This window comes from Euleptes europaea, chromosome 11 (assembly GCF_029931775.1).
Source record: "Euleptes europaea isolate rEulEur1 chromosome 11, rEulEur1.hap1, whole genome shotgun sequence".
In the NCBI taxonomy this organism is placed as follows: domain Eukaryota; kingdom Metazoa; phylum Chordata; class Lepidosauria; order Squamata; family Sphaerodactylidae; genus Euleptes; species Euleptes europaea.
This window is the reverse complement of record NC_079322.1, coordinates 38,727,466-38,743,054: the sequence shown is the minus strand read 5'-3', so window position 1 is coordinate 38,743,054 and position 15,589 is coordinate 38,727,466. Positions and strand designations below refer to the sequence as shown.

Here is a 15,589-nt window from a genome sequence, read left to right as displayed (position 1 = left end):
TGCTCTGTGCAGAGACCTTACTGCATGTGGAACTTGGAGTGGGGCCACTGGAAGAAATTTCACTCTTCTCAGCCTCATGTTGATTATCACCACACAGTCATCTGTGGAGAATTTAGATCTTACAACATCTTAGCTATACATTCAAAATATGTAATGTCTGAAATGGTTCCTATAGAATGCATAGTACCTTCATTCCTGTGGTCACATATAATTTAGTAATTTAATACAGTGAGAAATGGAATACATTTCAATTTGTTTTCCGACAACTATATCATTCTAATGCGTAGAATTATTCTAATGCATAAAATTATAGTAATTTTGAAAGTATTAGCCCATATAATCATCACTTGACCACATAATAGTCAAGAGGTCCTTTCATAATTACACTCAGGTCTGTCAAATTTAATTAAGCGCCCTCCTCTTTCATTTATAACTATTACCTGCTGTTTCAGTAACTACTTTTATCAGCAACACAATCCTTGGTGGGAGATATTGAAACATGAAAGGTGATCTCTGAAAGGACTGCAAAGATCATAGTGAATATGCTGCCTGGAAAACCTTATGCATCTGACACAGTGAGGTCTTGCCTAGGATGCTGATAATTTTGATGTGCTGTTTGACCTTAATAGGATCAAACTGCTTATTTACATGCAAGTCCCATGGCTGGACTGTTTTTGCTAAAAAATTGACTTAAATTTATTTATTTATTAGATTTATACCCCGCCCTCCCCAGCACAGCTGGGCTCTGGGCAGCTTCCAACAATAAATACAATGCAATATTAACATTAAAACACATAACTTATAACTTTACAACTGTGAGCCTATTGTAAAAACACAGAAGACACCCTAAACTGCGTAACTGGCTTGTATAGATAAGCTGTGCTCAACTGAGGAGGTTGGCCTAAAGATGACAAATATCACATCAGGAAGGTCAACAGCCACGGAGAGGCCCACAGGCCCAAAGAAGGAGTGGGCAGGAGGGGACAGAAAAAAGGGGTTAAAAGGAAAAGGAAGGGAGAAAGGAGGAAAAGGAGAAGGAGCAGGAAGGGGAGGGGAGGGGAGGAAGGCCAGCTGATCCACAAAACCATTGCTGCCTGTGGAACTGAGCTAAGTCCTGCAGGGTGCAGATCTCATTAGACAGAGAGTTCAACCAGGCTGGGGCCAGAGCCGAAAAAGCCCTGGCCAAGGACAGCTGGATGGCTCTGGGACCAGGGACTACCAGCAAGTTGTTTTCAGACAAGCATAATGCTCTCTGGGGGGTGTATCAGGAGAGGTGGTCCCATAGAGGTGGTCCCAGACCATTTAGGGCTTTAAAAGTAAGTACCAAAACACTTAATTTGATCTGGAATTCAATCTAAAACCAGTGAAACTGGTGGAGCACTGGTTGTATATGCATTGTTAATGGGGTCCCTGCAAGGACCTGCGCTGCTGCATTCTGGACCGATTGAAGTTTCTGGAACAACTTAAGGGTAGCCCTGCATAGAGCGAGTTACAGTAGTCTGATCCGGAGGTGACCGTTGCATGGATCACTGTGGCCAGGTCAATGCGGGACAGGTAAAAGGACAGCTGTCGGGCTTGGCGGAGATGGAAAAATTCCATCCTAGCTGTATTTGTGACCTAGGTCTCCAATAAAAGGCACACATCCAGTGTCACCCCCAAACTCCTGACAGAGGGAGCTGATACCAGCTGTACCTTGTCAAGAGTGGGGAGCTGAATTCCCTGATCTGTGCCTCCCCGGTTTAGCCACAGGACCTTCGTCTTTGATGGGTTCAATTTCAGGTGGCTGTTTCAACCATCCCACCACAGCTTCCAGATACCTGCCCAGATGTTATGGGACAGTGTCTGTTCATCCATCAACAGGTATAGCTGGGTGTCATCTGCATACTGACGGCAACCCAGCCTGAAACGCCTAACTACCTGGGAGAGGGACGTATGTAGATGTTAAAAAGAAGAAGAAGAGGTGGTTTTTATATGCCGACTTTCTCTACCACTTAAAGGAGACTCAAACCAGCTTACAATCACCTTCCCTTCCCCTGTGAGGTAAGTGGGACTGAGAGAGCTCTAACAGCCTTGTAACTTGCCCAAGGTCACCCAGTTGGCTCATGTGGAGGAGTGGGGAATCAAACCCGGTTCTCCAGATCAGACTCCATTGCTCCAAACCACTGCTCTTAACCACGACACCACGCTGGCATTGGAGAGAGTTTCATGGATGAACTGATCAAGAATCAGACAGTTTGCCAGCCATTACTGAACTCCAAGTGAGTTCAATAATTACTCTATCTTATCAGTAAGTTGTTAACTATAAAAAAAGTTTTTATTTAAATAATGTGGCAAAAAGAGATGGGCAGTGGTAGCAGAGGGGCAGTTAGGGCAAAGCAGCATGTGACTGTGAATCTGAATCCCCCCCCCCCACAGCCAACTGAACATGTTTGAATTGTTCAGACACTTGGCAGTTTATCAAATGTTCAATTCTGAGGAATGCGATTGTGCAAACAGACTACGAACTGAACTGGGTGATTAAGAATCCCTGGCCCTAACTTATAAAAACTTATGCCACAAGACACATTTTAAATCTTTAAGATCCCACAAAACTCCTTTTTTTTTTTTAGTTACAACAGATCAAGACAGCCACCCTTCTGGAATTTATACATATTTATATTTGTGGATTTCACTTCAGTCTCTGTTACGACAACAATGGGCTTAGTAGAAGAATGCATATTTAATTTTGCTAGTGGCAGGCAAGAATAACTGCTTATCACTTGGCTACATGAGATTGGTCAAGGGCCTTTTATGCACGGGTTGTTTCCATTGCCATCAAGCACTGAATACTTCAGGGCTTCGTTTTCATTTTTCATGTATTTCCCATCCTTAAGAAGTCACCTCACTCTCCCCTTACATTTTCCTTGCATTTTCAGGATGCTGTTTTACCCCCGAGTTTAAAGTCTGCCTCGATCCCAAATCAAAAGTTGGTCCTGTGCATACTTGTCACTTTGAGTGTCCCCCCCTCGCCCATTCTCCCTCACATGCGTCTGTTCCCCTCATCGAACCCCTCCCCTGGAAGCCATTATCAAGAGTACTAGGGAGAGAATAATGCTGGAATACCATGAGGTTGCTTATTTGGTCAGTTTCACAGTGAGTGTGGGTCAGTTTGAGTTATTGACAGGATGGAACAGAGCCAGGCTGCCATCCTCCCTTTATACGTGTCCTCTTATAGGCATGAAAAATTTATTTGTTTGTTTGCGAGTGCAAGACTACTGATGGAACGATGTCACAAATGACCGTGCGAGTGTTTTTATTTATTTATTACATTTCTACCCCGCTCTCCCCAACCCAAAGGTCGGGCTCAGAGCGGCTTACACGGTCTAAAAACACAATAAAACAATAACCCATTAAAATAGTTTAAAATAATTTAAAATAGCCCAAGAATGCCCCTCAATGGCGCCAAATTCCAGAGGAATAAAACCACACCCTAAGGTGGTGTTGAAGGGGTGGTGCTCAGCAGCAGGTAAAGGGGGGGGGAAAGGACTAGGGAGGCCAGTAATTATAATGAGAACCGTCGCTGGCCTCAACCATAAGCCCATTATATTCTTATGACCCCTGCATTCAGTTACACAGAAAAAAATTGGTTGGGGGGGGGGTTGTTCATACCCTTCTCGGCTTTGGCTGTAAAATGGCCACTCACTTTAGATCAAATGAAAGAATACTGCTGTGGAGCTGGCAGGGGGCTGGTGATGCATTTTTAAAAAATACACTACAGCCAGTTACCAAGCAGAGTTTTCGGGGGGGGGGGGACACACACACACATAGTTCAGAAACTTTGCATTTTCTCTGGGGATGCATAATTGATCACAAAGTACGCCTGGAATTTCTTTGGGGCAAAAAGTCCCTAGGCATACTGTTTTGAGAATTCAACTGCAAATAATGCGGTTAAAAAGCAGCAGATCCAGTGGAAACAGACCATGTATAAAAGGGCAAGGTCAGAAGTAGGGAATATAAGCCCCTCGGAGATTTTTTCTTTTATAGCAAGAGGTCTCTTACCAGTAAGACTGTCTGTATATTTTGGAAGAAATAAAGGGAGATACCAATAAAACCTCCTTATTAGACAAATGTAGTACAGCTATATTATTGTTCTTCTGTTGGAGGAAGAAGGGAAAAGATAATGTTGGGAAATATGCACAAAAATACTTAGTTTTTTCTCTGCTTTCCATTTTTTTATATTCCTCCAATCTGAATATATAAATAATGTTCAAAAGAAGAACCAGAACTGAAACGACATAACCAGTGTGAGTCCATGATGAAAAATGATACTTATTTTTAGTGATTTTCAGTGCCACTGGGAACACCCATCACCATAGAAGCATTTTACTAAGCTGTTTCCTAAGCTATATAGCTAAATCTCTAGAGGAATTGTTTAAGGCTCCAAAGCCAAAGGATTGGAGGGTTAAGCAAACATATGCTGTAGTTTTAGGATAGCCGGTTGGGACAGCTTCAAACAACAGAAAATATATAGTTTAACAGAACGTAACTGAAGCCAGATAACCTGAATTTGATGATGTGATAGGTGAAGAAACAGTTTATACACCAGTACAACCTGGTAAAGCTTTCCGTTAGATAGTGCCACATGACATGTTTTTACAAACTGATCGATTTAACAGAAAGAAACTATACTTAAAAAAGTAACAACCTTCAACATATATAATTATGATTGAAGGACTGAAATATGACAGATATAACAAAGCAAATATTTGTTGTGGAGATAGCACATTATCCCCACTTTATCTAACAAGGCAACATTCACAATATTCCTAAAACCCTGACCTATTTCTGTAGTGGGATATTTTTCATTCAGTAAGGTAGAATTCTATAGTTGTTGCGGTCTAGGGACAACGTAAACAGTTTTCTCTATGTTGGAAGCTTTGCTAGTTGGAAAGCAATACAAACACTGTGAATGGAAAGAAAACCCACTGGAACAATCAGTTCAATGTGAACTACTAAACCTTTTACATTCATAAGACCACTTTCCAAACATGCCCCAACCATTATTTTGACTATACAGTTAACACCTTCAAAGAGAATCCATTGCTTCTTTTATTATGACTAATCTGATAAAACCATATATAGTTTTTCCTATTTATTTTTAGTATATAGATGTACAGTTAAGAAAATTACACTCCTATTACTTGATTGCTACCTATTTACAAACACCACGTTCCCCTTATTTTTCTCTAAATGCATACTGTCACTTATATCCACTATTTTAGACGGGGTCCAGCCATTTGATAGGGATTCCAAGGAACCTAGTCTTGCAGTTGAATTCTGATATTTCTGCTAAACATTCCACTTTATAATAATGGCTAAGATTTGTCTTTGTTTCTATGCAAACATCTACATCTTTTTCCACAGCTTCTCTGCCAAAGTCATACCACAAGCAAAAATTAAATACTGAACTGACTCAAAAGCAAAGCAACATTTTCTTAACACTGATAGAAACTAACCCAGTGGATTGGGAGTAAAAGGCTGCATATACAAAATCAAATATTTTTTTATCCTAGCTTAGTAACTGAATTGGAAAAGACAGTCATGCTAGGAAAAGTTGAGGGCAGCAGGAAAAGAGGAAGACCCAACAAGAGATGGACTGACTCAATAAAAGAAGCCACAGCCCTCAGTTTGCAAGATCTGAGCAAGGCTGTCAAGGATAGGACATTTTGGAGGACTTTCATTCATAGGGTCGCCATGAGTCGGAAGCGACTTGACGGCACTTAACACACACACGCAGTAATTGAATTATGCAAACTTAATTCTGTCCCATAGTCATAACCATTACGGATGCAATATTTGCAATTGCTTAACCTTAAGAAAAGTTTTCCTAGTTTCAACATTGAGGTGGTAGCCAAAGTACCCCAGTAGATGCCAAAGGACCTTTCACATGCACATGGGGGTTTGTTGATTCTGATTTCTAGCTGCATCCACTTTAACTGCTTTAGATGCTACCATAAAGGATTTTTTTTGGGAGGGGAAGCACTGAAAGATTCAGGATTGGGCCTATTAGCTCTTCCTCTTTTCTAATTTCCCTCCTCACTGTATATACCATCCCATGTGGCTTTTGCCCACACAGGTCCCAAAATTCTTGACATAGTCTTTTGGGTGGTCATAAAGACCCTGTCCCCTTTTACCAGAGTAGTGGGTAGGATACAGTCCAGAGTGTGCATGTTTGGAGCAAACAAGAACATTACAGCCCTTGTTAATCTCAAAGTCTATCCCAAAGTCTATCCCAGTGTCTTTAAAACTGTAATTGTTTTAGAGTAATTGGAAGAAGCTGAAACTTTCTTACAATGTTAATTTCATGCACTGTTTCTGAGTATACAAAATTAGTATTGAAATCTTTATAGATCATTGCTTTCTTCTGCAGTAATAATACCGTGACTACTAAAAGATTCGTTAAAGTTTTTTTTTTTTTTTTGCAAAAATACTTGGGACAAATACTGTAAGCTCTCAAACAAAAGAGAGTTGGCAAGTTTTTGTACATCATCTAAAATGGTAATGTTCTATATAACAGTTTAGCTTCATAATAAGTCATCGTGATAAGGTTAGCACAGCCACATACACACAAGAACACCCAAAGATGAAAATTACTTTGCTTATGTTGCTGTATTAGAATTTTATTTGCTATAGGGTAAAACAGATTTGCAAAATTCACAGTTAACTTAAAACAATAGTTTAAAACCTTTTATTCCTAGGCTTGACTGCCTTCAGGAAGAAAAGAACATCTGGTTATTTAAGGAACACAATATGTTCACATTTTCTATGACTTTTGTTTCTAATTGAGTTTTTAATTTTTCTTTATTTGAACAACTCTGGTTAGAACTGTTTTTTAATCGCTTTATATTTTTGCGATTGCCATCCCCTATGTATCTATTTTCCATCTGAAAGCGTCTGCTTTGAAAATTAACAGCACTTCTCATTGGTGGTGATGCAGGAAAAAAATTAGACAACTGGGGGATATTAAAGGGATACCAAACACCTATGCTAGGTGCTTTTTTTTTGGAGGGGGGAGGGTTTTCATTTCTTACAATATACATCTTTGTGTACCACACACTGTCCTCTTCATATCAAGACAATTTTCAGTGGAACATTTTCATCCTGAAGAAGTACAACTGGATGGAATGTCATTACGCATATATTTCTATGAAGCAAATGAAAATCTGGAGAAACTACCTTTCTGGCTGAATACACTGTATAATCCTCCGATCCCATTTGATGTTAAAGGCACAGAGGCCAGCCTTGTTTTAAGAAACCTACGAGGGCTCTTTCAGTTTGTCCTTTACTGACAGCACTTCTGGGACGTTGCAAAGTGAAAAGAATATTTTCCAAACATATTTTAGAGGATCAAAAAGAGAGCCAAGCAAAAGAAGCTTCACTCAGATTCTCAAGATTAAATCACAAAATAGCAACTTTAGAGCAAATCAGACATTTCACAGCTGTTCTAACTGCATGAAAACATAGAATTATGCTTACTCTTTTTTATTATTATTATTTTTATAAAGGGATACAAAAATAGAAAAAGGGATAAAGGGGAAAAGATCAAACCTATTTCATCTACCGAGCTTTACACCATCTTAAATATCGTCATATCAAAAAAAAATCAATCGTCTTAAACTTGTAAATATCATTATAAGCATTTGTTGAGTAGTTTCTAAAGTAATTCTCAGAATTATGCTTACTCTGAATAAAATTGATAAAGTTGGGCGTTTTATTACAAATCTGTTACTTTAATTTTTACAAAATTTGACATTTTCTTTGAGAAAAATGCACGTGGAGGCCCAGCCTGCTGCCAGCCCCCTTCTTTCAAACATGCAGTGTGAACCACACTGGAGCCCGACCGTCAGGTCTGCTGCCCTCCCCAGCTTACAGCTGGCCAAATGGGGGTGGGCTGCTGAAAGCAGTGTGGGAGCCACCTGGCTGAGCCGACGCTTGGCACAACACCCCTGCTTCTTCACCACCTCTCCTCCTGGTCACAATACTTGCTCCAGCTTAAGGCTATTAGCAGGCCTCGCAAATTTAGATGAAACCACTCCTTTCACTGCTCTTCTACATAAATGATGGCTTTAAAGAAAATGTATAAAGTTAAGTGTTTTATTTTTAATCTGTTATTTTAATTTTTGCAGAATTTGGCATTTTCTTTAGGGAAAACGTATGGTGGCAGAAAAAACTAAATTCTAACGTTCCACTATGTTCAGTAGGGCTTACTCACAGATACGTGTGCACAGGATTGCAGCAGTATATGTTTACTGCACCTTATCTTATTGCACCCAGCATCTCTTAATAATCTGCCCTTTGAAGACCTCAGAGAAGCTCACCTATGTTTCCCAGGTAGACTCCCATCTAGCCCATTCACATGGTCATTTTGTTTTTTACAATTCTACATTTAAAAAAAATCTCTAGTACGTTTAAAGGATAGTCCTAAAAGGAAAATATTTTACAAATTATTCCAGTGAAACATAAACAGTCGTGCAAATGTGCACTCTTTATTTTGACTTGCTCATTATTATTTTTTAAATGAAGAAAGGAAATCTGTGATCAATAGCAGAGGAACAGACATTTAGAGAATTGTTAATGACAGAGGTGGCGGGGTGGTCACAGTTAACCTGTGCATAGTAAACCTGTTGACGTGGTTTCCAAGTTGACATGGAAAATTAAAACAGTCCCAGTCTGCACAACACATAATACAGTGTAGACCTTTCTACGTACTGGAGATGTTGTCTCTGGTGATTTATTTATTTTTTATTTACTTTTTATAGCCCATCTTTTTTGCTGAGGCTCAAGGTGGATTACATAGTGTAAATCAATGCAATCAAACAGCATCAGACAATGCAACAGAACTCGGATGCGGCAAGGGGTGTGTGGAAGCTGAGATGTCTAATCTGTATACATTCCTGAGATAATGATGAAAAGATTTCTCTTCCAAAGGTGTGATTTTGTTAAGCAGAGGTTGGATGGACATCTGTCGGGAGCGCTTTGATTGCGGGATCCTGCATGGCAGGGGGTTGGACTGGATGGCCCTTGTGGTCTCTTCCAACCTTGTGTGATTTTGTGATTTGTGATTGTTGTGAATATACTAAATTAACTTGTTAGAAATACAGATTTGGTTTAGTTATAATAACAAGCTTTATCATACATTTTATATATCCATGAGTGTTTTCCTTAGATTTACTTATTTTCTAGTATGTTGTTTCTTTGATTTCAAGCGTTTCTGTTTATAGCATACCACATCTATTTTTGAGGGGGGGGGGAGGAAACGAACTATTTTAGAAGGAGAGGTCCTCTTGCTTTTGTTTAAAGCAAGGGCATGATGCCATGGGAAGGCTTGCCTTCCTTGCTGTTAACGCTGGTCAGATACTTGCTTGAACGACAGAATGAGAATATATCTTGTTTTTTAAACCCATCATCTCAACCTTTTGCTGATTTTGTTCATGTGTGTGCAGAATTCACAGTTCTTTTAAGAGACCAAAACACTTTCAGTTTGAGGGAGATGATAGATTTTACTTCTCATTGAAAAGGAGACTTTTGTGCACAAGAAGAATGAGGTGCTCTTTGTGCAAGCAGTTACATGTAAAACTAATATTAAAACTAAGGAAAGGTGTTTTTTTTCTTAAGTAAGAAACTACTGTGTTGTTGTTGTTTTTGCAGACATTACTCACCAATGAAGAATAGAGCTTACAATCTTCACGTTCTACTTGTAATGCATAACACATGGGAATAAATATTCGGGCTGTATTGATTCTTGATTCACTACTAGTTGATTGCCAGGTAATTCATAAGTGTATAACATCTAAAGCCAGTTCTAGTTGGTTGCTGGCCCAAACTGTACTTAACTTTTCATAATAGAGAATGTAAACTCCTATATTCTAATTTTATGACTGGCATGCATAAATCTTTTAGGTACTACAGCATTTTCTTTTTCTTTTCAATTTGAAAAATTTATGTTGCCTGTCAAATACGGAGGTACTGTAAAGGTAACCATTCTCACGCTGCCCCCAACTGCTTAATCTGCAGTTCTGTAAACATATTGTTAAAAAGTCAAGCTGATTTATTATTCAGAGCCTCCCTTGGGCTGGATGCTAATTAATGGGCAGTCAGTGTAGCAGATTGTCTTAGACAAGTGGATGGTCAATTTACACTCACTTGTGGGTGGAAGGAGCGTAGGCTACCTCAGTGTAGGTATGGTGACAAGAAGAACTCAAACATCAGTGTTGGCCAGCAAATGCATTTCTCGGGTCGCAGGGGGTACTGTTATTTTGGAACTCTTGTTGCACTGAATTTTGTAACGCCTGCCTATTTGTGCTGTTGAAGCTTCTACTATCCAACTAACGTGTACATTTGCATATAAAGATTCTATGAAGAAACCATAGATCACTAGCACTCTATTTTCCAAACAGAAAGAGAGCCTGCAAAATGCTACTGTGAACTTCCAGTGATTTCAGGCTATTAAAATGCTATTCATAATCTCATCAACCCTAAGCATGTGAATGTTACCTCAGTCTTAGGAATCCGTGAGTTACTAAAACATTGTGCACCTAAGCATGAGCAGAGAATGCTTCCAAATGGCTGGTGGTTTCTCACAGTGGTAATCATAGGTTGAAAATGCATGGTCGCTTTATCCTCCTTTAATCCCTGTTTTAGCCAGGATCGAACGCACATTAGGTGAAACGCATGCATTCGATCCTAGCTGAATCCTGGCGGAAACAGGGATTAAAGGAGGATAAAGCGACCATGCGTTTTTGCCCTTAGAGATGGCAACTTCAGTAATGAAGTCATAGAAGACTCTTCTAGGGTATCTGCTTATCTCCAGTGTGAAATAGGATGCTGGACTAAATGAATAGTGTGATACGACAGGGCTCTTTTTATGTTCTTATGTTTTTGACCACACTGCTTCCATTGACTAACACTAACCATCTACGGCTATATACCTGTCCCAACACAATGAAGGGACTTTTCTTGCTGCCTTGGGGAGATGTAGCTTAGGTAGTTTCCCTGAGTTCACTGTATTTTTTTTTTAAGTCCTGGAGCAATGCTGAAAACATTTTAAAAGAGAAAAAAGGTAAAACTTTTAATTGTTTCATGGATATTCAAAACAGCACAGGTGGGAGAAAGAGAAATTAGTGACATTCAAAGGGATGATGTCACACTGGCAACATCCATGCAAACCTCTGGAGGTTAGCTTTGCTTGCTAGCCTCAATATTGCCTTCTCCCATCAAATCCAATAAACTTGCTAGTAATGGCACTAAAAGCAGAGATGATGTCATATGAATAGTTAGCAAAGGCTATGTATCTGTCTGTGAAGACTGCAGCATCTAGAAAGACTCTGAGTAGTCCACAGCTACCACTACCACCTGTAGAGGATGGCCACTGATTTAGACCAACTAATAGGCGAGTTTGAGTTCTGCTATCTCTTCTTTTAGAAATTTAAATACTAGCACTCTTTTGTACACATTAAAATTTTCCCCATTATTATTAACTTTTCCTTATGCATCATTGTGGAATGTAACAGCTACGTTATAGAATCATAGAGTTGGAAGGGACCACCAGGGTCATCTAGTCCAACCTCCTGCACAATGCAGGAAATTCACAACTACCTCCCCCCCACACCCCCAGTGACTCTCTACTCCATGCCCAGAAGATGGCCAAGATGCCCTCCCTCTCATGACCTGCCTAAGGTCATAGAATCAGCATTGCTGACAGATGACCATCTAGCCTCTGCTTAAAAACCTCCAGGGAAGGAGGTATTCTTATTTCACCACCAACATGTTGATCCATGATGAGCACACCCACATGGCTTGATGCTATGTTCACTCCATTTGTTCTTTCCTGTTATTTCTTCCCAACTTCAACATACAGAAGGAAACTGAAGGCTTCTGCATGTGGGAAACTTTGAATCAAGCTCCAGTTTTGCCATGATACATTAATGTGGGTACCTGGGCGAACTGGATTGTGTTTGCGTGAGAGGGGGAAGGAGTCAGGAGAGCATGGAAGCCTGACAAGCCCATCACAGACAAATGTCTGTTTTGCCTTCATGTTTGTTTTCAGAGCACCTGATAACATTTAGTATGCCTTACCTTGGGATCTCTGAGAAAAAGAGCTCTCAAGATGAGTGAGTGTACATCTCCAATGGGTGGATAATGCATCAGAAGTCCCAAACAGGTCTGATAATTACTTGATATCACTAAAAACAACAGAAAACATTACTGAGCTTTTCTAATCATGCAATGGAGATATTAATCACACATTAATGAAAGCACCCTAATTTGTCCCTAAAACAATTATTACTAGATATTACTTTTTCAACCCTCTTGCTTGCTTTAACTAGTTTGAAAAACTGACTTTACTTAGTCTTGATCTGTACATTTCATTCAATACTTATCCTGAGATGGTTTAGGAACAGCCTAAGTTTGCTCTGTCCTTCTTGCTCCGTTTCCCTTGTATGTTAATAGTTTTTACAAATCTATTTTTCTAAAAATAGAAAAAGGGAGCCCCAGACATGAGAAAATTGATCCTGTTCAGTCTTAAAGTTCATTACATTTTTATTCTCTAACCTCAATCTCGTGTATGACTGTCCTTTTGAGGGGGAAGAAGTGAACCTAATTGTGAGTGAAATTAAATACATCTTTTCAGGCAGGCCTATGTAAACTACTTCATTTCTTTAGCACCATCTAAATTCTAGCAATCCATCTGCTGGAGCTGTCAAAGCAGTGCCGATTAATTATTCTTATTCTGTTCATCCTACAGAAACTGCCTACACTGATACTAATTGTAAATACATTTTAGAACAAACAACTTCAACTGTTCTGAGAACTTCGGTCTTAGAAATAAAATCTTTTTATTAATTAAAAGCCTCAGTGAGATATGTCTTTTGGAGCACACACACAAAAAACCATTGATTAAATGAACCCCAAACATATTGACTGTTTTATGGCCTCAGACACTTACTAGACTGACTCCCACCCCCGCCCGCCTTCACGTGAATCAACCTCATCTCCTTCGGTACCTTCCCATCTCTCCCCACAGAGGTTTATGAGGAAAAGATGCAGGACTGGGCAAAATGAATAATTATAATCTGTGTAGGGAGCCACTTTATCATCTTCATTTCCGTTGCTGATCCGACAGCTTGTAATTTTATACATCTGCTTTCATTTGTAAAGCACTCACTTATCCTACTCATTTTTTATCTGCTCTGCCTGTTTCTTTTTCTTTCCTTTTGTTTTTCTTGCGCACGTTCAGATACCTGCTTCTCCCTCCCCCTTCTCCTTGAAGTGAGCATAATGAACACAATACAATGGGCGCCGACAACAGTTCTTTCAACTGAATATAATAGATGGACCACACATTATATAGAACCAATCAAATCAAATATAACTCACTAAGAGACAGTTACAACAGAAATACTTTAGACTTTCTTGAAGTAAATAAAAGAGCTGAAAGTAGTTGGTACACACTAAATGGATTTTGTGAAATAACGTTTTATGCATTTCCTCCACACAAGTGTTTTACTGTTCAATTCATGCCAGATTTTAGAGTTTCTTATTTGTCTCCTCTCTTGGAAATAAAGTTGAAGATTATATGATTAAAAAAAAACATAACTCTGAGAGAGCAACCCTAACCAGGTCTATTCAGAATCCTAATGAGTTCCATTAAACAGTGATTACTTCCTGGAAAGTGTTTTTAGGATTGCATTGTAAGAGAGCACATCTGATTCAATTAAGGAAGGATAAATATCAGTATTTCAGTTTAAAATGTTACCGATAAAAATACATCATACTGAAACAATGCCACTCCTGTGCCACAAGATCAATGATCAGTTACTCAATTAATGAAAAAATAGTCTATTGTCATCGGCAAATGTGCAGAATCAAAAATTCTTTGCCCATGAACAGTATTATATAGAACCAATCAAATAATATTCACAATATTAAAATTGGTTCTAAAACATTTTTTCTAGATAAACAGAAATGGCAACAACCTAAAAGGGGATTCTTTTATTTTCTAATGGAGTGGATATAGTGATGAAGACTGAAACATATATATAAAGAAAGTTACAGAATGCTTGTTTTGTTGTGAAGCAGCAATAATAAAACTCTTCTATCCGTGGATAAAAATTCAATGCAAAGAAAAATTGAAAGTTTGCACAAAACAATTCAGTTGGAAAATGCAAGCAAAACTACTGGACCAGTAAATAAGATTATTTTCTAATGGTTTGGATCATAAAAGTGTTCCTCCATTCCACTCATGGAAGAAGTCTATTATTTGGTTTAAACCCTGTTCTTTTATCATATCAAAGAATACACTCTAAAGAACAATGCTTTCTATGTAATTTATGAAAATGTTGAATTTAATTTTAAAGTAAAGGCATGAACCTCAGATTGGTCTCAGCTTGGATTCAGTTGATCTTTACCTACCAGGGTTCTATTACACTGATCTAATCAGTTGAATTTCTTGGAATTTCAAAGAGCAGAACTTGGAAAGTAAAAGGATACTCCTTCTTATTGTCCCAAGCATATTTTGGGACAACAAAAATGCCTTCTGTGTGCTAAAACACTAAAAAAAAATAAAAAAATATTAAAATAAGGTTTTTTTCAGCAAGCAAAGTGATAATTTTGAAGGGGTATCTATTTTGTTTTGTTTCTGTGTGTCAGAAAAGTACAATTGTGCTCTTTTGTCTCAGAGACGAAAAGATAAGAGAACCCCTTCAAAACTAGTCATTAGTGTGCCAAAAAATTAAAAATTAAAAAATGCTTTCAGCATACAAAGAACTAGTTATGAAGGGATTATCTTTTTTGTTTCTATAGCAACACAAGGATGTGTTTTCTTCTGGGATCCCTGAACCTCAGGGTCACAGAAATGTGCATTTGAGGGACTTAAAAAAACACTCTGGTGTTCGTAGTCTCCATGGACATTAGGGGAAAAATAAGTAACTCTCTTCCCCAAACAAGTGCAAACCTCTCTTGGTCTGCTGATCCCCTCTCTTGATCAGGTTTGAGCCAAAGGGCAGTCTGAGGGGCGAAGGAACTAAGATGCAATTGCAAAATCCATCCTAATAAAATTTCTTAATCATCCCTAATTATGTTCAAGGTATTGTTAAAAAGCTAATGTTTTATTAAGAAGGCAGATTTAAAGTCTATAGTTACTAGGGATTTTAAAGAGTCTATACTATGTGCATTACAGATGCTCAAACCTGCAAACTATTTTTCAGAAAGGAAACAGACTTATGTGATAATGCTATTTCCTAGATCCTCTAACGATGATATAGACTGAAAATTTCCTGTTCTTCAGATTTTGTAGTTCATTTGCAAAAAAGACATCCTGTACAATGACTGAACCCTGCTTTGTCGAAATGCTCTCCTTAACACTGCCGAATGGATCTCCATTCTGACAATATGCCCACAACTGAAGGCAATAAACTGCTCACCTGAGTTGTCTACTCACGAGGGCAGTATAATGCTAGAACTTATGCAAGACTGCAACCTCTCTTCCACAAACTGAAAAAAAAAATCACAGGTTGTGATTCTACAGATCATGGGAGAGAAGCGATCCTCT

At 38.7% G+C, this 15,589-nt stretch overlaps 1 protein-coding gene across 1 annotated transcript in view; it reads right to left on the bottom strand.

The window, feature by feature from the left end:
* TBC1D5 (TBC1 domain family member 5) overlaps nt 1-15,589 on the bottom strand; it is a 197,287-nt gene that overhangs the window by 53,953 nt on the left and 127,745 nt on the right. The window contains exon 13 of the mRNA XM_056858020.1: nt 12,115-12,221. Coding sequence (XP_056713998.1) covers nt 12,115-12,221 — 107 coding nt within the window. The remainder of the gene's footprint in view (nt 1-12,114; nt 12,222-15,589) is intronic.